General features: G+C 49.4%; 2 protein-coding genes and 1 long non-coding RNA gene across 6 annotated transcripts in view; 1 reads left to right on the top strand and 2 right to left on the bottom strand.

Annotated features, from left to right (window-relative positions):
• Positions 1-24,441, bottom strand: part of LOC147096528 (NACHT, LRR and PYD domains-containing protein 3-like) — a 582,546-nt gene that overhangs the window by 48,197 nt on the left and 509,908 nt on the right. The gene's annotated exons all lie outside the window — the stretch shown is intronic.
• LOC147096534 (uncharacterized) overlaps positions 5,844-24,441 on the bottom strand; it is a 37,495-nt gene continuing 18,897 nt past the window's right edge. The window contains exons 1-4 of one of the 4 annotated variants that reach the window (XM_085975350.1): positions 13,504-13,958; positions 12,536-12,667; positions 8,424-8,508; positions 5,844-7,324 (exon numbers count right to left, since the gene is read on the bottom strand). In XM_085975350.1, the coding sequence (XP_085831476.1) occupies positions 6,011-7,216 (1,206 nt within the window). In that variant the 5' untranslated portion in view covers positions 7,217-7,324; positions 8,424-8,508; positions 12,536-12,667; positions 13,504-13,958 and the 3' untranslated portion in view covers positions 5,844-6,010. Of the gene's footprint in view, positions 7,325-8,423; positions 8,509-12,535; positions 12,969-13,503; positions 13,959-24,441 lie in introns of those variants that run through there. The other 3 variants (XM_085975349.1, XM_085975348.1, XM_085975351.1) reach the window with 3 other exon arrangements.
• Positions 14,912-24,025, top strand: LOC147096535 (uncharacterized). Its single transcript, XR_015074930.1, has 2 exons — positions 14,912-15,102; positions 18,289-24,025. It is a non-coding gene; the product is annotated as an uncharacterized LOC147096535 (long non-coding RNA).

Below are 24,441 nucleotides of genomic sequence, written 5' to 3'. Positions count from 1 at the left end.
CGATTCGAAACCGCTGATTGGAATTGGTCACAGTGCAGTGGCAAAGGCTGCCTGACCAGGTAAATTACCGTAAACCAGGTAAAGGATGCCCACCTACACCACTGACATTAGACTGATTGGCCTGTAGTTACCAGGTTTATCCCTCTTCCCTTTTTTTAAACAGGGTGTAACATTTGCAATCCTCCAGTCCTCTGGCACCACTCCCATATATCTGAGGGAGATTGAAAGATTGTGGTCAGAGCTTCTGCTATCTCCACCCTAGCTTCCCTCTGCAATCTAGGATGCATCCACCTGGACTGGGTGACTTGTTAACTTTGAGTGATGACAACCTATTTAGCACCTCCTTTCTATCCATTTTTATCCAATTTCTCTACTCCCCCCTCCTCTACTGCGACATTAACTTCATCCTCTTCTTTTGTGAAGACAGATGCTAAGTACTCATTCAGTACCTCAGCCACGCCCTCTGCCTCCGTATGATGAGCTCCTATTTGGTCCCTAATCGGCCCCACCATTCCTTTAACTATCCTTTTACTTTTCATATGTTTATAAAAGATTTTTGGGTTCCCTTTTACATTACCCACTAATCTTTTCTTGTATTCTCTCCCTTGTGCCAGCTGTGGCTCAGTGGGCAGCACACTTGCTCTCTGAGTCAGAAGGTTGTTCTAGTCCCACTCCAGGGACTTGAGCACATAAAGCTAGGCTGACACTCCAGTGCAGTGCTGAGGGAGTGCTGCACTGTTTCTGATGAGACTTTAAACTGAGGCCCCGTCTGCTCTCTCAGGTGGATGTAAAAGATCCCATGGCACTCTTTTGAAGAAGAGTAGGGGAGTTATCCCCGATGTCCTGGCCAACATTTATCCCTCAACCAACATAACAAAAACAGATTACCTGGTTATTATCACAGTGCTGTTTGTGGGAGCTTGCTGAGCACAAATTGGCTGCCGTGTTTCCCACATTACAACAATGACTCCACTTCAAAAGTACTTCATTGGCTGCAAAGAGCTTTGAGATGTCTGGTGGTTGTGAAAGGCGCTATATCAATGCAAGTCTTTCTTTCATATATCCTTTTTCAATTTCCCCCCACTCTCTCTATTCTCCTGGTTTTTGACTGTATTCTGTACCTGACATTTCTCATAAACCTCCTTTTTCTGTTTTATTCTAATGTCTACATCCTTTGTCATCCAGGGAGCTTGAGCTTTGGACGCCCCATCTTTCCTCCTTATGGGAATGTGCTTGGTTTGTACCTGGTGTCAAATTTTGTTTTGTAACGCTCCCGTGAAGCACGTTGGGACATTTTACTACATTAAATACGTTCTATAAAAACAAGTTGTTGTTATTTTTGAAACTAACAAATTCCACAGAGGAAAAATAACAGTATTTTTACTCCCAAATATTAAGTATTTTGTTCCACGAGATTTATCTGCTTTTATTAATGAATTTAAAAAGTCTCTATTAAAACCTGAGCCAGTGTGTTGTGAGACAAAGAGCCTTGTGTCCAATGCGGGGAATAAAGGCCCACAGCCTCCCCGGGCCCCGGGCCCTGAACAAGGGACTGGAGAAACTCGCTGCTCTGCGGATCAGACAATCAGCCGGCGCTAGTCCCGCCCTCGGGCTCCCCGATTGGTTGGAGGACCCGCCGCCAGCTCCCTATTGGTCGGAAGCTCCCGTCAATCACCCGGGCAGTGTGAGCTGAGCATGCGCGGACCTTGGCAGCTGCCGCTGACACATCAGGTGAGAGAGCTCAGGGAGCGGGTTAATGAACCCCAGGGGAGGCTGTGAGATCCTCAGCAGCTCAGCTCTGCTCGGTGCTGTGTGAACGGGCTGCTCCACACCCCGGCTGCTCACGGGGAATGTCAGTGTGGAGGGCCCAGTGCAGAAGGCCCAGGGTGGAAGACCCAGAGGAGATTGTACTAGGCGGGAGGCCCAGCACGGAGGACCCCAGGCAGGGGGCCCAGCACGGAGGACCCCAGGCGAGGGGCCCAGCACGGAGGACCGCAGGCGGGGGGCCCAGGGCGGAGGACCCCAGTTGGGGGGCCCAGCACGGAGGACCCCAGTTGGGGGGCCCCAGGGTGGAGGACCGCAGGCGGGGGGCCCAGGGCGGAGGACCCCAGGCGGGGAGTCCAGGGCGGAGGACCTCAGGCGGGGGGCCCAGGGCGGAGGACCCCAGGTGGGGAGTCCAGGGCGGAGGACCTCAGGCAGGGGGCCCAGGGCGGAGGACCTCAGGCGGGGGGCCCAGGGCGGAGCGGCTGGTCGAGAGAAGCGGAGTCGGGAGATGCTGTGGGTGAGCATGCTGCACGGTTTCTAAAGTTGAAGAACGGTCTCCGGCCCGAATGAGTTCCAGTGGCTCCACCTGTGCTTCGTCTGGTGGCAGCTGTGAGGCTTTGTTTCGGTGTTGGGATCGGGTTTGTGCGCGGCCATTTTGGTGGAGGAAAGACAGACTGTTCCTATCTATAGTCTGGTGCTTGAACAGCCATAAGATGGGAAAAGAGAACGGGATACAAGTGAAAAAGGAAAATAAAAGATATGGTTGTAGGACTTTGTATATTGTGGTGTTATTTAGTGTTAAAGCCTTCCTTAATCGAATGAACGAACGCTCTAGTGAACGCACGCATGCGGAGACAAATATATGCACGCACGCATGCATACACAATGGAACTTACGTTCGACCAAATGAAGGGCCTGCTCCCCAGGACAGGGGTCACTCGGTGAGTGTGAGGCCTGCCGGACGGATGAACGAATGCACGCATGCACACAGGTAGACAAATGATACGCACACATACACAATGGAACTTGCGTTCGACCGAATGAAGGGCCCGCTCCCCAGGATGGGGGTCACTCGGTGAGTGTGAGGCCTGCCGGACGGATGAACAAACGCACGCATGCACACAGGTAGACAAATGATACGCACACATACACAATGGAACTTACGTTCGACCGAATGAAGGGCCCACTCCCCAGGACGGGGGTCACTCGGTGAGTGTGAGGCCTGCCGGACGGATGAACAAACGCACGCATGCACACAGGTAGACAAATGATACGCACACATACACAATGGAACTTACGTTCGATCGAATGAAGGGCCCGCTCCCCAGGACGGGGGTCACTCGGTGAGTGTGAGGCCTGCGGGACGGATGAACGAACGCACGCATGCACACAGGTAGACAGATGATACGCACACATACACAATGGAACTTACGTTCGATCGAATGAAGGGCCCGCTCCCCAGGACGGGGGTCACTCGGTGAGTGTGAGGCCTGCCGGACGGATGAACGAACGCACGCATGCACACAGGTAGACAAATGATACGCACACATACACAATTGAACTTACGTTCGACCGAATGAAGGGCCCGCTCCCCAGGACGGGGGTCACTCGGTGAGTGTGAGGCCTGCCGGACGGATGAACGAATGCACGCATGCACGCAGACAGAAATGGCACACATGTACACAGTCATGAACAATGGAACTTACGCTTGAGCGAACGAACGGACGAATGGAGGAATGAATGATTGAAAGATGCCAGTTGGACTGGTGGGTACGGATTCTTGGTTTATTAAATAGTTGCAGTTTGTACTGTAAACATTATTGATTTACCTGTAAAATTTATTGTTGTATTTATATTGTTGACCATAATTGGTCAATGAATGTAATGGATTTACTATGTAACTGATGAGTTGTATAAGTACTGTTGTACTTGAATGTTAAAATTTTAAAAAGGACAACAGGTTATACCAAGCAAAAATGACGAGTTACTAGATTGCCAGTAGGACTGGGATGTATTGTTTTTTACTATGGGTACCTGTATTGTTGACATTGGTTTTGTCTGGAAAAATGTATTATTGTATTTGTACTGTTAATCTTAAAGCTGTTTTTTAAGGCTTAGCCTTATTGTGGTTAATGAATGTAATGGATTTATCATGTAATTGATGAGTTGTAACAAGTACTACCAGATTTAAATAACAGAGAAAAAATGAAGCTCGGGATCCCTGCTAGCCAGCCAGGAATCTTGTGCTGCTGCTGTGCCAGAAGAGAGGAGAGGAGAGTAGAGGACAGGACAGGTGAGGTCTCTCTCTCTCTGTCCAGGAGGAGAGACCACATCTGTAGCTGCTGCAGCTACTATTGGGGTGCCAGAGGAGAGGAGAGACCAGGAGACCAGACCAGAGCTAACAACAAAGGGAAGCCATTCCATCACTGTTTCCCCAACTGGTCTCCATTACAGGAGAGGGAGAGAGGTGAGAAAAACAAACATCCTACATCTGTTCAGAAGGAGAGAGAGCTGTTGGAAAACTTCTACAGGTGGGTGTTTCATGGTGCACTCTCATAAAGACTTTGTATTTAAGTGGGGGGGGGGAGGAAAGAAGAAGGAGAAGAAAACATCTAGGGGTGTGTGTGAGTGTGTGTGGCTCTTGTAAAAACTAGGCCACACACACCACTAGCAAACACCCCTCTCTATTGCGTGACCTGGGACAGCTGGAGCTGCCCAGGCGAAGTCATCATTTAATTATCACATCATTAAGACCTGGTGGTGGACTGAGCCTGGGCATCTCCAGCTTTATTTTCCCAGGTGAAGACATCTTCTCCCCCCACAAGAAGACCATCAATAGAGACTTATTTTTCAGAGAGTGCACCCCTGCGAGCACCCACCCACCATCTTGAGTGGAGACCCAGTCCCTGCGGCCTCCCTCCTTCCCACCCCCCTTTCTCTCTCTCTTTGCCTCTCTCTTTGTCTCTCAAGAGGCACCTCATATCCATTAATTGCCCATTGAGCAGAGGAGAGAAGGCCCCTCTCCCAACTTAATCAACAAGGGGAGTGGTGTGCCTTCACTTTTAAAGCTCCCTCTGCTCAGGGAAAACAACCACTGAGGCCATTAACATCACCGGGCCTGTGACTTGGGTGGGTGTAGCCCTTTATAATAAGCGCCCCACGATGGCGACCACATCATCGCCGGTGACGGGGCCAGCAAGGTCATATGCAAGTGTGGCAGCCACGGCCAGGGCTGCTCCCGCTGCTTCTGCTGCCCCGTCACCATTCCACCTCATCACTAAAAAACACGGGGTGAAGAGCTACACTCACCCCAACATGACTATCGAGGCATGCGTGAAGGCCATGGCTGGGGTTGTCGGTCCTTCAGCCATCGTCGCCACCTCGAAAATGTAGGGCAAGGCGGTGTTCCTCCTAGCATCGGAGCGGGCGGTGTCCCTAGCTGTAACCAAGGGGCTCACCGTGGGCGGGACCTTCCTGCCGGTGGATCCTCTCGAGGCCACCGCGCAAAGGAGCCTCTTGTCAAACGTCCCGCCTTTTGTTTTGGCTGACCTCCTCCTCCCCCCACCTACGTCAACTGGGGGAGGTGAGGTCGGGGATCACACCCATCCCGCTCGGATGCAGGGAGGCCAGCCTCCGGCACGTCTTCTCCTTCCAGCACCAGATTTTTGTTCAGCTGGCCCGGGAGGAGGACACCGAGGGCACTTTTATCGTGTGCCATGAGGGGGCTGCCCACCGCGTCTTTTGGACGTCGGATGGTGTGCAGTGCCATGCCTGTAAGGAGGTGGGGCATGTACGAAAGAACTGCCCTGCCTCCAAGGCCCTAGACAGATGGTCGGATCTGGTGCTGCTTGTTGGCTCCATACGTGCCGCTGTCAAATCCATGGGCGCGGACGAGGGCGCGGGGCCACGGGCGCAGCGTCGGATCAACAAGTTTCTTGCTGGGCTGCTGAGGGAGTGGCGGTCGAATAGCGGCCGCTCTCCCTCCTCCCGTTAGGTTAAGTAGAGGTTGCACTATGCTCTTGTCATGAAGATAACCATAGCCAGCCTCAACATCAAAGACAAAAATCTACAACAATGTGTTTAAAACAAAGTTGATTTATTTGACATATATTCAGAATATTAAACTCCAGCCCAGTTCCCGGAGTTATTAACATCAGCAGAAACAATCCCCACCTGTCAGAATGAACATGGTTCAGTCCTGGATGTGATTAACAGCAGCAATAACAACAGAATCCACCCCCTGCAGTCACTTGTGAACTCGCTGGTGTGTCAGCAGGTGGGATGAGCGAGTGAATCCCTTCCCACACACGGAGCAGGTGAACGGCCTCTCCCCAGTGTGAGTGCATTCGTGTTGTATCAGCTTCCTTTTGCTTTTAAAACTCTTCTCACAGTCAGAACATTTAATAGGTCTCTCATCAGTGTGAACAAGTTGATGATCAGTGAGGTGGGATGACCGAGTGAATCCTTTCCCACGCTCAGAGCAGGTGAACGGCCTCTCCCCGGTGTGAACACGCTGGTGTTTCAGCAGGTAAGATGACTGAGTGAATCCCTTCCCACACTCAGAGCAGGTGAACGGCCTCTCCTCAGTGTGAACACGCTGGTGTATCAGCAGGTTGGATGACTGAGTAAATCCCTTCCCACACTCAGAGCAGGTGAACGGTCTCTCCTCGGTGTGAACTCGCTGGTGTATCAGCAGGTTGAATGACTGAGTGAATCCCTTCCCACACTCAGAGCAGGTGAACGGCCTCTCCCCGGTGTGAACACGCTGGTGTATCAGCAGTTTGGATGACTGAGTGAATCCCTTCCCACACTCAGAGCAAGTGAACGGCCTCTCCCCGGTGTGAACACGCTGATGTTTCAGCAGGCTGGATGACTGATTGAATCCCTTCCCACACTCAGAGCAGGTGAACGGCCTCTCCCCAGTGTGAACTCGCTGGTGTGTCAGCAGGTTGGATGACTGAGTGAATCCCTTCCCACACTCAGAGCAGGTGAACGGCCTCTCCCCAGTGTGAACTCGCTGGTGTTTCAGCAGGTCAGATGACTGAGTGAATCCCTTCCTACACTCAGAGCAGGCGAACGGCCTCTCCCCGGTGTGAACTCGCTGGTGTGTCAGCAGGTGGGATGACTGAGTGAATCCCTTCCCACACTCAGAGCAGGTGAACGGCCTCTCCCCAGTGTGAACTCGCTGGTGTGTCAGCAGGTCAGATGACTGAGTGAATCCCTTCCCACACTCAGAGCAGGTGAACGGTCTCTCCCCACTGTGAACACGCTGGTGTATCAGCAGGATGGATGGCTGAGTGAATCCCTTCCCACACTCAGAGCAGGTGAACGGCCTCTCCCCGGTGTGAATGCGCTTGTGTCTCGATAGGCCAAAGGGTTGGCTGAAGCCTCGTCCAAACACAGAACACGTGTACGGTTTCTCCCCACTGTGAACGGTGCTTTTTGCTTCCATGTTCAGAGGCCGATGATATTCAGATCTGATGAGTCGAGTGACTCTGTCAGATCTTGACGTGATGTTTGGTTTGAGTTTCCTGTCTGTAAATCCTCCCCTTCCAGTGCCCTGTAAAATTAATTTAAAACAGGGAGCGTGAGAGACAACCCACAAGAAAACAAAGGCAGGTTGTGAAATTGAGCTCAATGAATCTGGTCAATTGTGGGGCCGGCACTAGAAAAAAGTGACCATGAAAGCTGCCGGATTGTCATAAAAACCCAACTGGTTCACTGATGTCCTTCAGGGAAGGGAATCCGCCACCTGGTCTGGGCCTACACAAGACTCTGGCCTCTATGGGAGGAGAGAGAGAGAGAGAGAGGTGGGAGTGGGAGTGGGAGGGGGAGAGGGCGAAGGAAAGGAACTTTAGACATCTGCAACTCGACCAGAACTTTGATAGAACCTCCAAAACCCGCAACCTCCACCACCTAGAAGGACAAGGGCAGCTGTTGTATGGGAGCACCATCACATCCAAGTTCCCCTCCAAGTCACACACCATCCTGACTCAGATATATTCATCGTTGCTGGGTCATAATCCTGGAACTCCTTACCGAACAACATTGTGGGAATACCTTCACCACACGGACTGCAGTAGTTCAAGAAGGTGACTCACCACCCCCTTCTCAACGGGAAACTGGGGATCGGCAATACAGGAAACTTTCGTTTAAACGAAGGTTAAATATCCGGAATGCTCTATCCACCGGCAAAATTCAGGAGTGGGTTCAGATAACTTTTTTTACTTTTAGCTGCTTTTTTTCTCCATTTGTGGCTCTGCAAGCGTCTAGCTGAAGCTGTTGCTTAGCTACAGAGACGCTTGCAAGCTGCGCCGACTGTTTTGAAGCTGTTACTAAGCAACAGGGTTTGTTGCTTCAGACGGAGCTCAGAAGCTCCGTATCTTTTAACTATAGCGCTCGTTTCTCCGGCAGTGTTGATCGACCGGCACCAGCTCGGTCCCGTCAGTGCCGGATACCAGAAAGTTTCCTGTATTTGCTGCTCTTGCGAGCTACGCCCACATCCCAAGAATGAATTAAAACAAATCTGTAGATGTAAACTGGATTAAAAGCCTGTACAGAAATACTTGTTCCTAAAACAATACTCTTTTACATTGTACGGACAGTGTCTGTGTAACAACCTAATCTCCCCTAGAATCCACCTCCCTTGACAGTCTCACATTGGAAATTGTTGGGTCCTCCTGGGCTCAAAAGTACTGGGGGTTCAACCCAGCAGCTTCTCCTCCATCTCCACTCCAGCTCAAACTGAAACATAGAAACATAAAAGATAGGAGCAGGAGTAGATTATTCAGCCCCTCAAGCCTGCTCCGCCATTCAATGCGATCATGGCTGATAATCCAAATTCAGTACCTGGTCCCTGCTTTCTCCCCATACCCCTTGATCCCTTTAGTTTTAAGAAATATATCCAACTCCTTCTTGAATATATTTAATGTATTGGCCTCTACTGCCTTCTGTGGTAGAGAATTCCATAGCTTCACCACTCTCTGGGCGAAGAAATTCCTCCTCATTACTGTCCTAAATGGCTTACCCCGTATCCTTAGACTGTGACCACTGGTTCTGGACTCCCTGACCATCGGGAACATCCTTCCTGCATCTAGTCTGTCCAGTCCTGTCAGAATTTTATAAGTTTCAATGAGATCCCCTCTCATTCTTCTAAACTCTAGTGAGTATAAGCCCAATCGTCCCAATCTCTCCTCATACGTAATTCCTGCCATCCCAGGTATCAGCCTGGTAAATCTTCGTTGAACTCCTTCCACGGCAAGAACATCCTTCCTCAGATAAAGCGACCAAAACTGCACACAATACTCACAATGTGGTCTCACCAAGGCCCTGTACAACTGCAGCAAGACATCCTTGTTCCTGTACTCAAACCCTCTTGCTACGAAGGCCAACATACCATTTGCCTTCTTAACCACCTGCTGCACCTGCATGCTTACCTTCAGCGACTGGTGCACAAGGACACCCAGGTCTCGTTGCACTTCCCCTTCTCCCAATCTATTGCCATTCAGATAATAATCTGCCTTTCTGTTTTTGCCACCAAAGTGGATAACCTCGCATTTATCCACATTATACTGCATCTGCCTTGCTTCTGCCTAATCACCCAACCTGTCCAAATCATACTGGAGTTTTTCGGCATCCTCCTCACACACGCCCACCCTGCTTTGTGTCGTCTGCAAACTTGGAGATGTTACATCTAGTTCCCTCGTCTAGATCATTTATATATATTGTGAATAGCTGGGGTCCTAGGACCGATCCCTGCGGTACCCCACTAGTCACTGCCTGCCACTCGGAAAAAGACCCGTTTATTCCAACTCTTTACTTCCTGTCTGCCAACCAGTTCTCTATCCAAGTCAGTACCTTGCCCCCAATCCCATGTGCCTTAACTTTACACGCTAATCTCTTATACGGTACCTTATCGAAGGCCTTCTGAAAGTCCAAATACACCACATTCACTGGTTCTCCCTTATCTATTCTACCAGATACATCCTCAAAAAATTCCAGTAGATTAGTCAAGCATGATTTACCTTTTGTAAATCCATGTTGACTTTGTCCAATCCTGTCACTGTTTTCCAAGTGCTCTGCTATTACATCTTTTATAATGGACTCTAGCATTTTCCCCACTACCGATATAATTCCCTGTTTTCTCTCCACCACCTTTTTTGAATAGTGGGGTAATATTAGCTGCCCTCCAACCCATGGGAACTGTTCCAGAGTCAATCGAATTTTGGAAGATGACCAGCAATGCATCTACTATTTCTAGGGCTACTTCCTTAAGTACCCTAGGATGTCGATTATCAGGCCCTGGGGATTTATCGGCCTTCAATCCCGTCAATTTCCCTAACACCATTTCCCTACAAATACTGATTTCTTTCAGTTCCTCCCTCTCATTAGACCCTATGTTCCTCGACATCTCTGGGAGGTTATTTGTGTCCTCCTTTGTGAAGACAGAACCAAAGTATGTATTTAATTGGCCAGCCATTTCTTTGTTCCCCATTATAAATTCCCCTGATTCTGACTGCAAGGGACCTGTACTTGACTTCACCAATCTTTTTCTCTTCACATATCTACAGTTAGTTTTTATGTTCCCTGAAAGCTTACTCTCATACTCTATTTTCCCCCATTTAATTAATCCCTTTGTCCTCCTTTGCTGAATCATAAACTGCTTCCAATCCTCAGGTTTACTACGTTTTCTGGCCAATTTATATGTCCTCTCCTTGGATCTTACGCTATCCCTAATTTCCCTTGTTAGCCACAGTTGAGTCACACTTTTTGTTTTACTTTTATGCCAAACAAGGATGAACAAATTCTGTCGTTCATCCATGCGATCTTTGAATGTTTGCCATTGCCTATCCACTGTCAACCCTTTGAGTAACATTCCCCAATCAATCCTACCCAACTCGCGCCTCATACCATCGTAGTTTCCTTTATTTAAATTCAGGACCCTAGTCTCTGAGTCAACTGCTTCACTCTCCATCTTAATGAAGAATTCTATCATATTATGATCGCTCTGCCCCAAGGGGCCTCGCACAAGATTGCTAATTAATCCTTTCTCATTACATAATACCCAGTCTAAGATGGCCTGATCTCTAGTTGGTTCCTCGACATATTGGTCCAGGAAACCATCCCGTATACACTCCAGGAATCCCTCCTCCACAGTATGGTTACTAATTTGGTTAGTCCAATTTATATGTAGATTAAAGTCACCCATGATAACTGCTGTGCCCTTATTGCACGCGTCTCTAATTTCCCGTTTAATGCCATCCCCAACCTCCGCATTACTGTTTGGAGGTCTGTATAACACTCCCACTAACGTTTTCTGCCCCTTGGTATTTCTCAGCTCTACCCATACAGATTCCACATCATCAGAGCTAATATCCTTCCTTTCAATTGTGTTAATCTCCTCTTTAAAAAGCAATGCTACCCCACCTCCTTTGCCTTTTTGCCGATCTTTCCTGAATATTGAGAACCCCTGGATGTTGAGTTCCCAGCCTTGGTCACCCTGGAGTCATGTTTCCGGAATCCCAATCATATCATATCCGTTTGCGGAGATCTATTTGCTCAGATAATTCATCCACCTTATTACGAATGCTCCTCGCATTAAGACACAAGGCCTTCAGGCTTGTTTTTTTTAACACTCTTACACCTTTTAGAATGATTATTTATTGTGGCCATGTTTGATTTAACCCCTTGATTTCTCTGACCACCAACTTTGTTTTTCTCCTTCCTGTCTTTTGCTTCTCTCCTGGTTTCCCTTTCCTCTGTCTCCCTGCTCAGGTTCCCAAACCCCTGCCATTTTAGTTTAAACCCTCCCCCACAGCACTAGCAAACACTCCCCCTAGGACAGCGGTCCCAGTCCTGCCCAGGTGCAAACCATCCAGTTTGTACTAGCCCCACCTCCCCCAGAATCGGTTCCAATGTCCCAGGAATTTGAATCCCTCCCCCATGCACCATTCCTCTAGCCACGTAGTCATCTGAAATATCCTTCTATTTCTACTCTGACTAGCACGTGGCACTGGTAGCAAGCCTGAGATTACTACCTTGGAGGTCCTATTTTTTAATTTACCTCCAAACCCCCTATATTCAGCTTTTAGGACCTAATTTTACCTATATTGTTGGTACCTATATGCACCACGACAATTGGTTGTTCGCCCTCCCCTTCCAAAATGTTCTGCAGCCGCTCTGAGGCATTCTTGACCCTTGCACCAGGAAGGCAACATACCATCCTGGAGTCAAGTTTGCGGCCGCAGAAACGCCTATTTATTCCCCTTACAATAGAATCCCTTATTACTATAGGTCTCCCACTCTTTTTCCTCCCGTCCTGTGCAGCAGAACCACCCACGTTGCCAGGAAGTTGGCTGCTGCTGCCTTCCCCTGATAAGCCATCCTCCCCAACAATATCCAAAGCAGTATATCTGTTTGAGAGGGGGATGGTCACAGGGGAACCCTGCACTACTTGCCTGCGTTTACTGCTCTGCCTGGTGGTCACCCATTCTCTTCCTGCCTGTGTAGCCTTTACCTGCGGTGTGACCAACTCCCTAAATGTGCTATCCACGATGTCCTCAGCATCGCGAATGCTCCAGTATGTATCCACTCGCAGCTCCAGTGCCGCAATGCGGTCTGTCAGTAGCTGCAGCTGGATACACTTCCCGCACACATGGTTATCAGGGACACAGGAAGTGTCACAAGAATTACAGACACCCTATAAACTCCGCCGCCTCGCTCTTTATATCACCGCCACCGCTCCTCACAGGTCCGCTGCTGTGGGGCTTACCTGCTCCACCACCTCGCTTTATATCACCACCGCCGCTCCTCACAGGTCCGCCGCCGCTGTGGGGCCTACCTGTGCTTCGGATAATAGATACATAGAAGATAGGAGCAGGAGTTGACCATTCGGCCCGAGTACCTGAAGCAAAAAAATGTGCAGGGTTACGGGGAAAGGGCAGGGAGTGGGACTCGCTGAAGTGGTCTTGCAGAGAGCCGGCAGGGGCTCGACGGGCCGAATGGCCTCCTTCTGTGCTGTAACCATTCTCTGATTCTATAAAATATTAGAAAGTTTGTTCCACAGAAGCACGAGGTTTATTGCTTTTATTGATGAATTTTAAAAGTTTGTAGTAAAACCTTGTGTCCAATGCGGGGAATAAAGGCCCACAGCCTCCCCGGGCCCCGGGCCCTGAACAAGGGAGTGGAGAAACTTGCTGCCCTGCGGATCAGACAATCAGCCGGCGCTAGTCCCGCCCCTCGGGCTCCCCGATTGGTTGGAGGACCCGCCGCCTGCTCGCTCCTCCAGCCCCGCCCACTGGGTGCTGCTAGTCCCGCCCCTCGGGCACCCCGATTGGTTGGAGGACCCGCCGCCAACTCGCTCCTCCAGCCCCGCCCACTGGGTGCCGCTAGTCCCGCCCCTCGGGCTCCCCGATTGCTTGGAGGACCCGCCGCCGGCTCGCTCCTCCAGCCCCGCCCACTGGGTGCCGCAAGCCCCGCCCCTCGGGCTCCCCGATTGGTTGGAGGACCCGCCGCCGGCTCGCTCCTCCAGCCCCGCCTCGCTCGCTCCCTATTGGTGGGAAGCTGCCGTCAATCAGGCGGCGGACCCGGGTGACGTGTCCCCGAGGAGATCACGTGCACCGTCCAAGTGCCGCCGCTCGGTCCGGGGCCTCGCGGACTCTGAGGTTTTTCTATTTCTCTCGATTCTCTCCCGATCCACCCCGCGCCATTCTCCACCGAATCGGAGCGGAGAAAACTCACTTCGCGTCACCGATCGCGACTCTGGAACCGACACCAAGGCCTTTCCCCGGAATGGCCCCGCGCCGACTCCGTCCGACAGGATCCGAGTGCGCAGGCGCAGCTCCGAGTGGGGGAGGGGGTTTGGTCTCCTCTGTGCATGCGCGGTTGTTGCCATTGGTGACCGGGAGGGGTCGCTGTGCTGGAATCGGCCCAAACCGCCGCTCCATGTGCGCATGCGCGGACTCTCGGCTGTCAATCCACCAACCGCCAGAAGAGGTCGCTGGTGAGACCAGTGAAGAAAGAAAGACTTGCATTTATATAGCGCCTTTCACCACCACCGGACGTCTCAAAGTGCTTTGCAGCCAATGAAGTACTTTTGCAGTGTAGTCACTGTTGTAATGTAGGAAATGCGGCAGTCAATGAGCGCACAGCAAGCTCCCACAAACAGCAATGTGATAATGACCAGATAATCTATCATTTTTTATGTTGATTGAGGGATAAACATTGGCTCGGACACTGGGGATAATTCCCCTGCTCTTTCCCACATTACAACAGTGACTACTTCATTGTAGTACTTCATTGGCTGTGAAGCACGTTAGGATATCTGGTGGTACTATATAAATGCAAGTCTTTCTTTCCTGAAATAATGCCATGGGATCTTTTACATCCACCCGAGAGAGCAAACAGGGCCTCAATTTAACATCTCATCCGAAAGACGGCACCTCCGACAGTGCCGCACTCCCTCAGCACTGCACTGGAGTGTCAGCCTGGATTTTTGTGCTCAAGTCTCTGGAGTGGGACTATGAACCCACAACTTTCTGACTCAGAGGCGCGAGTGCTGCCCACTGAGCCACTGGCTGACACTAAAGAGCAAGCAGTTCTGACGAATGGTCATCGACCTGAAATGTTAACTCTGTTTCTGTCTCCACAGATGCTGCCTGACCTGCTGAGTATTTCCAGCATTTTCAGTTTTTATTAAAGAAACGAGGGAGTGATTGCTGACAGGAAGAATGTTGGGTCGTCCTGCGCATGCGCACCTCCCTGGCGGCTGAGGCGAAACACCGACTCGCCCCCACCTGAGCCGCTCACGCGTACCAAATGTTGTGGCTCCGCATGCACGCCCGATGTTCCAGCTGCGGAGTTTTGTGTGCTGAGCATGCGTGTTGCGGACCGATCGAGACGGGCGATTGTAGAGCAGGAGGGAGAGCGCGGGGGCCATGAGCACATGCGCGGGACTCAGAGTCAACAGAGTGCTTTCTGGAGCGCGGAGGCTTGTGGGTATTACAGCCGTCATTACTGCTGATCCTTTCAACCAACCTGTGCAGCAGCTGGGGCCTGAAAATGAGTTTCACTGCCCCTAGGTTCGGAAAGGGGAAAATTAAACAACAGCTTGCCTCTGATCCTTTTCTGATCTCAATTTACAGGGTTATAGAAGTGGAGCAGTTACAGGCGGGAAGCTCAGACCAAACATCACGTCAAGATCTGACAGAGTCACTGGATTCATCAGGACCTGAATATCATCGACCTTTGCACATGGAAGGAGAGAGCAGGGATCGCAACGCAGACAAACCGCACACGTGTTCAGTGTGTGGACGCGGATTCAGCCGATTGCCTGACCTGGTGAGACACGTGCACCTTCACACCGGGGCAAAACCGGGTAAAGGTGGGGACGGCGGGAAGGGCTTCAGTTCCCCGTCTGCATTGAAAGTTCAACGGCGCAGTCACACCAGGGACAGTCTGTTCACCTGCTCCGTGTGTGGAAAGGGATTTGTTTGTTCATCCCACCTGCAAACACACCAGGGAGTTCACACTGGGGAGAGACCATTTCAGTGTCCTGACTGTGGGAAGAGCTTTAAAAGCGCTCAGTATCTGAAGGGACACCAGCTTGTTCACACTGATGAGAGACCATTTCAATGTTCTGAGTGTGGGAAGAGCTTTAAAAGCCCCCGGGAGCTGAAGAAACACTGGTTCCTACACACTGGGGAGAGGCCGTTCACCTGCTCCGTGTGTGGGAAGGGATTCGCTCGGTCATCCAACCTGCTGGAACATCAGCGTGTTCACACTGGGGAGAGGCCGTTCACCTGCTCTGTGTGTGGGAAGGGATTCACTCAGTCATCCAACCTGCTGAATCATCAGCGAGTTCACACTGACGAGAGGCCCTTTAAATGTTCTGACTGTGGGAAGAGCTTTAAAAGCTCCGGGGAGCTGAAGGGACACCAGCGAGTTCACACTGACGAGAGGCCCTTTAAATGTTCTGACTGTGGGAAGAGTTTTAAAAGCTCCAGGGAGCTCAAGAAACACCAACACCTACACACTGGGGAGAGGCCGTTCAGCTGCTCTGTGTGTGGGAAGGGATTCGCTGATTCATCCAACCTGCTGGTACATCAGCGAGGTCACACTGGGGAGACGCCGTTCACCTGCTCTGTGTGTGGGAAGGGATTCACTCATTTATCCAACCTGCTGACACATCAGCGAGTTCACACTGACGAGAGGCCCTTTAAATGTTCTGACTGTGGGAAGAGCTTTAAAAGCTCCAGGGACCTGAGGGTACACCAGCGAGTTCACACTGGGGAGAGACAGTTCACCTGCTCTGTGTGTGGGAAGGGATTCACTCAGTTACCCAACCTGCTGACACATCAGCGAGTTCACACTGATGAGAGGCCCTTTAAATGTTCTGACTGTGGGAAGAGCTTTAAAAGCTCCGGGGAGCTGAAGGGGCACCTGCGAGTTCACACTAACGAGAGACCCTTTAAATGTTCTGAGTGTGGGAATAGTTTTAAAAGCTCCCGGGTGCTCAAGAGACACCAACACCTACACACTGGGGAGAGGCCGTTCACCTGCTCCGTGTGTGGGAAGGGATTCACTCGGTCATCCTACGTGCTGGTACATCAGCGACTTCACACTGGGGAGAGACCGTTCACCTGCTCCGTGTGTGGGAAGGGCTTCACTCAGTCATCCCGCCTGCTGTTACATCAGCGTGTTCACACTGGGGAGAGACCGTTCACCTGCTCCGTGTGTGGGAAGGGATTCACTCAGTCATCCAACCTGCTGACACACCAGCAACTTCACACTGATCATAGAATCTAACAGCACAGAAGGAGGTGATTCGGCCCATCGTGTCTGTTGGAGGAAAATTTAAAATGGCACCGTAGTGCCTGCTGAAATACTTGACATTTATTGACATTTTGCAGACACTGGCATAACAGACAGCTGACTTGATCTGCTTGCACCAACTTGTGATATCACTTGTACAGACGTAAGACAGGAACGGCTAGTCAACTGTTGGGGTAAAACTGTAAGAGCGAAAAATTATGTTTAGGAAGAACAAGGGAGGTAAAGGGTGTTTAAGGGCGGGGTTATGCAACTGGCAGGACATAGGTATCACTGTGAGAATAGGGTTGCGAAATACCAACATGTCACATGAAAGAAGCTAGCTAACAGTAATATAATTAAGTTGTTTGTGAAAGAAGCTAGCTAACGGTATAATAATATAATTAACTTGTTTTTGACAGAATGTGATTAAGGGTTGCTAAGGTATCAGATTGGCCAAAGTTGAAGGATGCTAAAGTACCAGATTGGCCAAGGAATTAATGTAATAACTGCTGATATGGTACCTTTCCTGTTTTTAAACTGTATAATAGAAGCTCGGCTACTATTGTAAAACCGAGAAGCTGGCAGCTGAGACCGTGGGGTCTACTGTTCTTCTTCTCCTAGAGCGCTCTGTACATTAAACTGTGCATTTTTACTTCTCTCAAACTATTTGGTTGTGTGAGTTTATTCACATAAGTCTAAGTTGGGTACCGCGTCGACCTCGTATATCACTTGGCCCGCTCAGGCTCCAATTAGACCCTAACAAATTGGCGTAGTCGGCAGGATCAGCTCGGAGGGCGCCGGAGCACCCAGAGGTGATCTCGGGCGAGTAGTCAAATTTTTGACCATCCATCAATTAGCGACGCTAGACGGGTGACACCGGAGCACCGACTGATCAAAAGAACAAGAAAGGGGTTTGACGAGAGGTGAGAATTCACAGTTAACCGAAAGTTTGTGGTATTCTTTGTTTGTTTGTATCTCGTAGGGCATTTATAAGGATCATAAGGTAAAACTCGTAGACGTCGCTGTTAAGGAGAATTTCAGTATTAAGGACTTTGCAAAGACTGTCGGGATACTTGACATTAAAACTGGCGAACAAGGGGCCCCCGAGCTCGCACGTAGGCAGGGGTGAGGTAATTGTCAGCTGCAGTTTTATTACTGAACATTTGTGGTCACCTTGCAACGATGAACAGTCTGGAACCATTGTTTACTTCTGCTTATCTCTTCTGCGGCCAGAGGTCCCAAAAGGTTTTAACCTATGGCCATCGCTTGCTTAAGAATAGATAACCGTTTGCTTAAGAATAGATAACCATTTTAGATGTCACGGGGGATCGCTGTGATTATGTAATCAACCGTCTAAGTTGTTTTGACTCCTGTATAAAGGTAGGAGCCTTGTGTGTGTAAAACGAGGAACTTGGCGATCACATGCTGGTGTGTAGCGGTTTCTCCCAGAGCTCTGCAATAAAGCATTCTTTTACTTTGCCATTCAACTCATAGTTGGAGTTTTATTAACTCAGAAAGCTTCTGTTGGGTATCGCCCAAATTAGCTACAACAAATTGGCGCTGCGAGCAGGGTCACCGAGTGACTGGCCGCCCTGATCAAGCGGACACACGCTCGAGTGATTCAAAAAGAACAAGAGAGAGGTGAGATGGCATATGTAAAATTGTGCTAGGATACTAACAACCGTGAGACTGCATTATTTTATGTGATTCCAGGGAACCTAGGTATAGCCTAGGAGGAGAACTGGAGGAGAGGTAAAGGAGCCGGACCAACCTTTACATTACACGTGACGGAACCCCGAGAGAAAGGTATTTGTGTTCTCAGATACGGGGACCGGAGATAGTGGCCGAGGGACATAATGTCGGGTAAGGACTTGAAATGGGGGCCCCCGGGCTCCCTTATCGATACTTATATGACAGATAGATGTTCCCTAATTGAGAAAATGCAGAAAGACGGGTGGGATGTATCAAAAAGTTTGGACCAACAGCGGTCATGGTGGGGCACACAGAAAAAGGAAAGGACTAAGAAAGCAGGTGTACTGTTGGTTCATCAATTGGCAGGATTGATAGAACAGGCAGAAAAGGCGGCGGTAAGCCTTAAGGGAAAACAATTCCAGATAGATAACCTCCGGACAGAGTGTGAGGGATGTAAGTGGGAAAACCCAAGGGGGACGAATACATGTGTCTGCACTAATAGGGGGGCCGACAGTGTGAGATGTTAGTGGACACTGGAGCAGCAATATCTATAACCGACCTCCCCCTTCCCACCACAAAGAAAAGTACAGTAATAATAGGGGTAGGCGGTGAAAACTTCACCGCCTTCCGTAGTATTCCACAAATTGTAGAAATAAACGGACGATATATTCCCATGAGATTTTATGTATGTAAGAACAATGAAGGTCAGCCCCAAAAAGGCACAGATAGGAAAAACCCAGGTCTTATATTTATTTAGGGCACCTTATCTCACAAGGAGTAAAAGAGATGCCCGCAGATAGAAAAGGGGCAATACAAACTATGCCAAGACCTGTAACAGTAAGAGGAGTACGGAAAGTACTGGGGCTTTTTAATTACAGCTGAAACTTCATCCCGGGGTTCGCTAAAACAGCAGAACCCATACAGCGATTGGTAAAAGGGGGTAAGCCCGCCCTGGAACCCATCGAATGGGGTCCTGAGCAGGAACAAGCTTATACCCAACTTAAACGAGATCTGATATCAGCCCCAGGACTAGGACTCCCAGATATGAACAAACCCTTCCACATACACTGTGATAATGAGGAAGGATTTTATTCGGCCGTAGTCACCCAGGAGCATGGAGATAAACGTAGACCCATAGCATACTATTCCACTGCAGAAGGGCCAGTAGTATCGGGACTCTCACGCTGCATAGCCGCTCTAGATTGTGCAGCTTGGGCCGTAAAAATTAGCGAGCCCGTTGTAATGACAGGAGATATTGTTCTCCACACAAAGCATACTCTAGTAGAAATGTTAAACACTAGAAAATTGCAATCAGTCTCACACTTGAGACGAGCGAAATGGGAGGCTGTTCTCCTCCCTCCCAGTAAAGCAGTAACAATAGTCAGAGACGCAGGGGAAAACCCGGCTGAAGGAGTATTGGGATCGGGAGTTTCCCATGATTGTGGAGATGTAGATGCTGCCTTAGAGGGAGACAAAATAAAAGACACTCCGTTACCAGGGGCTGAAGAGACACTGTACGTGGACGGGTCCCGAAAATATGTAGACGGGCAGCCTCGTACGGGCTGGGCTGTGGTAAATAGTCAGATGAGGACTGTACGATCAGGGAGGCTTGAAGGAGGCTTGTCAGCTCAAGTGGCAGAACTAGTGGCACTGACAGTAGCACTAGAAGAGTCGGAGAATAAAATGGTAAATATATATACGGACAGCCGATATGCGTTCGGCGTAGTCCATGACTACATGACTGCATGGGGTAGACGGGGATTTGTAACTACTGGGGGAACCCCCATAAGACATCAGGAAAGAATCGAAGCCCTCCTGGAAGCTAGTAATAAGCCTAAACAGGTCGCAGTAATAAAGATTAAAGCGCACCAAAAGGAACCAGCCAGAGACAGCCCGGAATGGAAGGGTTATATGGGCAACCAGGCAGCTGACAGGGCAGCTCAGGCAGCCCTGGTCTTGGAACGGAAAGAAGCAAACCTGGAACGGAAGGAGGGAAAGCAGATAGCGAAACAATCCGCGGAGTTAGCCTTAGAATGGGTACCTGAGGAACCTGTAGCCAGTGTAGATAGCCCAGGAAATGAAATTAGTATTGCCGAGCTACACGAGGATATATTACCTAGCAAAAGGCAAAGGTGGAAAGCACAAGGAGCCAGACCAAAAGTAGACGGAGTATGGCGAATAAATAACAAGGTGTATACAGAATACCCTACTCGAATTACACCATGGATTAAGCCACTCTGGAAAGGAGGCGATGCAACAGACTTTAGGTAAGGAGTGGTGGTGGAAGGGTATGGGACGGGATATTGCTAAGCATTGTCAACGATGCATCGTGTGCGCTCAGCATAACCCAGGAAGACCGGTTAAGATTAAACTAGGACACCAACCCAGGCCTCGAGGGCCATGGGAACACTTGCAAATAGATTTTACGGGGCCCTTACCCATATCCCAGGGTAAGACGTATTGCTTGGTGATTATTGATCAGTTCACAAGATGGGTGGAGGCATTCCCCACCAGAAATTGTACGGCCACTACAGTCGCTCGAATCTTGGCGGAAGAGGTAATCCCACGTTGGGGAATGCCGCTTCAGATAGATTCCGATTAAGGGACCCACTTCACAGGAGGTGTGGTCAAACATATGTGCCAGTTAATGGGAATGAAGCAAAAGTTTCATATACCCTACCATCCCCATAGCTCGGGAATGGTAGAAAGAATGAACCGAAACATTAAAAAATGCGTTGGCTAAGGCCATGCAGGAATCGGGAAAAACATGGGTGGAAGTGTTACCTATCATTCTGATGAAATTACGAGCCACCTGTAATCGCACTCCAGGCCTTGCCCCGTATGAGCTTATGACAGGACGAGCAATGCAATTGCCAGAAGGCATAATTACGGGAGGGGTGGATGTAGGCCCCTTAAAGGACAAGCTACGGCGATATGTCCAAGAAATGAGTAAACAATTAAAAGAAATGCGGAAGCAAGTAAGGTACCGCCAGAAGGAGCAGGACGAGAAGGAACCCCCCTTCCCGTTACCAGAAGTCCCTACAGCGGGAACTAGGGTAATGCTAAAGGTATTACCAACCAAATCAGGCTTTGCTCCCAAGTGGAACGGGCCTTATGAAGTTATTATTAGTGGAGATACTTGCGCCTGTCTAGACATACGGGGAAAGGGAGTGTGGAAACATTGGACACAGCTAAAGATATATGAGCCCAAGTCATCCCTGGAGCCTCCTGAGAAGGAGACTACCGGGGAGAGTGTAACCACGAAAGAAAAGACTGACTAAATGAATGTAACCAGCATAAAATTAAGATTAAAGTTGTTAAGTTATTGTGTTAAGGACTCAATCTGTAGGGGCGTACAACGCAGATTGAGAATTGATACTGTTTAGTTAAAGCATAAGGATTACGCCTCGGGGTTACAGAACTCGTGCTCGGCCTTGGAAAGGTGACTGCAGTTTTACGAGGTCTGGTATGGTGTTTGGATCGTTCTGGCCTGCTGAAATCCTACACCCATCGTACTCTCAGCCTGTGCTGGCCCTGATTGTGTTAAATATCTAATTTTAAGTTTTAAGCTTTAATCTACCTCAAAAAGGGTGTGCATAGAAGTTACTAATGATACACCCTTGTATTATTTTCCAGGTCAACATCAGCTGATTAATGCCTGATACTTTGATCTGTTTGCCTGTGTGGGCATTTGTTTTGTGGCTTATTGCATCGGTTGTGCTTATCTGCTTTTATCTTAACGCGTTAGTACAAGAGTGTTATCGGGAGGGCCAGAGAAAACAAGCCAGCTTCAGACAGGCAGTACCTACTTAAAATTGAAGATGAAGACCGTAATATGTTTAGTTGCGATAATATGCATTGTTACGGTAACCCGGGGCAGGCCGCGATGTAAGCGTGATTTACACATAAATACCTTTGTTTATAGAGTATGTTAAGAAAAGGGGGCAGTCCAGCTGTTGGGTCTGTAGCCACATCCCGATACATAGCAGGGGTGGAATACCCCTTCGCCCGGTGGCCTTTAATGTGACTCAAATGCTAACATGGATGCACCACCAGAACCAGACTAACGTACCGTGTGAGGAGGCAGTTGGGAGCAGTACTGCCACCAGGGGTGCGATCCGACAGAACCCTTTTACTGGAATGAATTGTTCCGCCCTCAGGACGGCGGGTTATGAAATGACCGAGTTTAAGGGATGGTATTATCCATCCTATAATAACAGTGTAAACCCCCTTATCTGGTACTAACCAATACCAGTGGAATGGGAAACCCATATACGGGAATGTGTATTATGCGTAACATAAAGAAAGGTGGTGTCCCGGTAGGAAACAGTAGCTGCTATAAGATCATTAACTGTACCTCCGGGCCAAACGGGACGTCCCAAGCAAATAGGATTCTGATTCCCCCCCCGACCAGGGTACACGGAGTCAGTTATCGTAACGGGACCAGGCACATACAATTGGGAGCAAGATCCAGGTAACCCAAGCCCTGGGTTAGAAATTTAAAGGCATACAACGGCACATACATTATCTGTGGCCACAAAGCGTACCCGTGGCTGCCCCGGTCTTGGACCGGGTCTTGCTATTTGGGGTACGTGCTCCCATATGTCTACCATCTGTCCTCCCTAACGGACCACCATCACTACCGAGCCAAGCGTGACATTACAGAGACCGAGAGGTATTTCGCTATTTTATTCCCTGGTTATGGGGTAGGCAGAGCCATAAAGGAAATCCAGCATGTGGCGTCATTGTTAGAAGCAGTAACTAATGACACCGAGGAGGCATTCACATTTATAAGTGATGAGATGACAGCGATACGAACCGTTGCCTTACAGAACCGAATGGCAGTGGATTATTTGCTAGCAGAGAGGGGCGGTACATGTGCCCTGATAAGGCAGGAGTGTTGTACTTACATACCAGACAGTTCAGAGAATATCACAAACTTGGTAAACCATATGAGGGAGGAAGTGAAGAAACTCCATACTGATCCTGGAACAGGATGGTTGGAATGGCGAGGACTAACAGGATGGGGTCCATGGATAATGCATACAATGGTAATTGTAGTGGCGATATGCGTTGCTATATGCTGCCTGTTAACCATTGTAAACGCTTGTTGCAAAATGGACATGACACCGGTAATGCCAGTCGGTGTTATTCAGGTGGATGAACTATCGCTTATGGAAGAGGACAAGCCGGACGAACCTGAGCTGCCTGACGTCCCCGGGATGAGGCAGTGGTTGTAAGAACAACACTGTGAAGAAAGAAGATTGATGGTCAGCTGGAACAAGAAGATCGTGATCCAGGACCAAAAGGAGGGATTGTTAAGGAGAATTTCAGTATTAAGGACTCTGCAAAGACTGTCGGGATACTTGACATTAAAACTGGCTAACAAGGGGCCCCCGAGCTCGCACGTAGGCAGGGGTGAGGTAATTGTCAGCTGCAGTTTTATTACTGAACATTTGTGGTCACCTTGCAACGATGAACAGTCTGGAACCATTGTTTACTTCTGCTTATCTCGTCTGCGGCCAGAGGTCCCAAAAGGTTTTAACCTATGGCCATCGCTTGCTTAAGAATAGATAACCGTTTTAGATGTCACGGGGGATCGCTGTGATTATGTAATCAACCGTCTAAGTTGTTTTGACTCCTGTATAAAGGTAGGAGCCTTGTGTGTGTAAAACGAGGAACTTGGCGATCACACGCTGGTGTGTAGCGGTTTCTCCCAGAGCTCTGCAATAAAGCATTCTTTTACTTTGCCATTCAACTCATAGTCGGAGTTTTATTAACTCAGAAAGCTTCTGTTGGGTATCGCCCAAATTAGCTACAACATCGCTTACTACCTTCGGGGTTGGACCGGCAGAAGGTCCCGGGGAACCACCAATATATAGGTTGCACATACGCTCGCTTCTCTTCGTGAGGAGGACGTACCTCTGACAACACAGGGTAAGAAGAGGATTTACAAGATGACAGGTAAGGGTCAAACATGGGGGCCTTCGGGCTCCCTTAGTAATCAGTATATGGCTGATAGGAGAACCCTAATTAAAAAATGCGGAGAGATGGATGGGATACGAGTCAGACATTGGGAGCACAAAGAGAATGGTGGGAAAAGGAGAAACAGGACAAGACTAAAAAGGCAGGAATATTCTTGGTCCACCAATTGGTTGGCTTACAAGAAGCCGT

This window comes from Somniosus microcephalus, unplaced genomic scaffold, assembly GCF_052327205.1.
Source record: "Somniosus microcephalus isolate GS21.2 unplaced genomic scaffold, FLI_Smic_1.0 unresolved_chr1, whole genome shotgun sequence".
In the NCBI taxonomy this organism is placed as follows: domain Eukaryota; kingdom Metazoa; phylum Chordata; class Chondrichthyes; order Squaliformes; family Somniosidae; genus Somniosus; species Somniosus microcephalus.
This window is presented reverse-complemented; position numbering and strand designations above follow the sequence as displayed.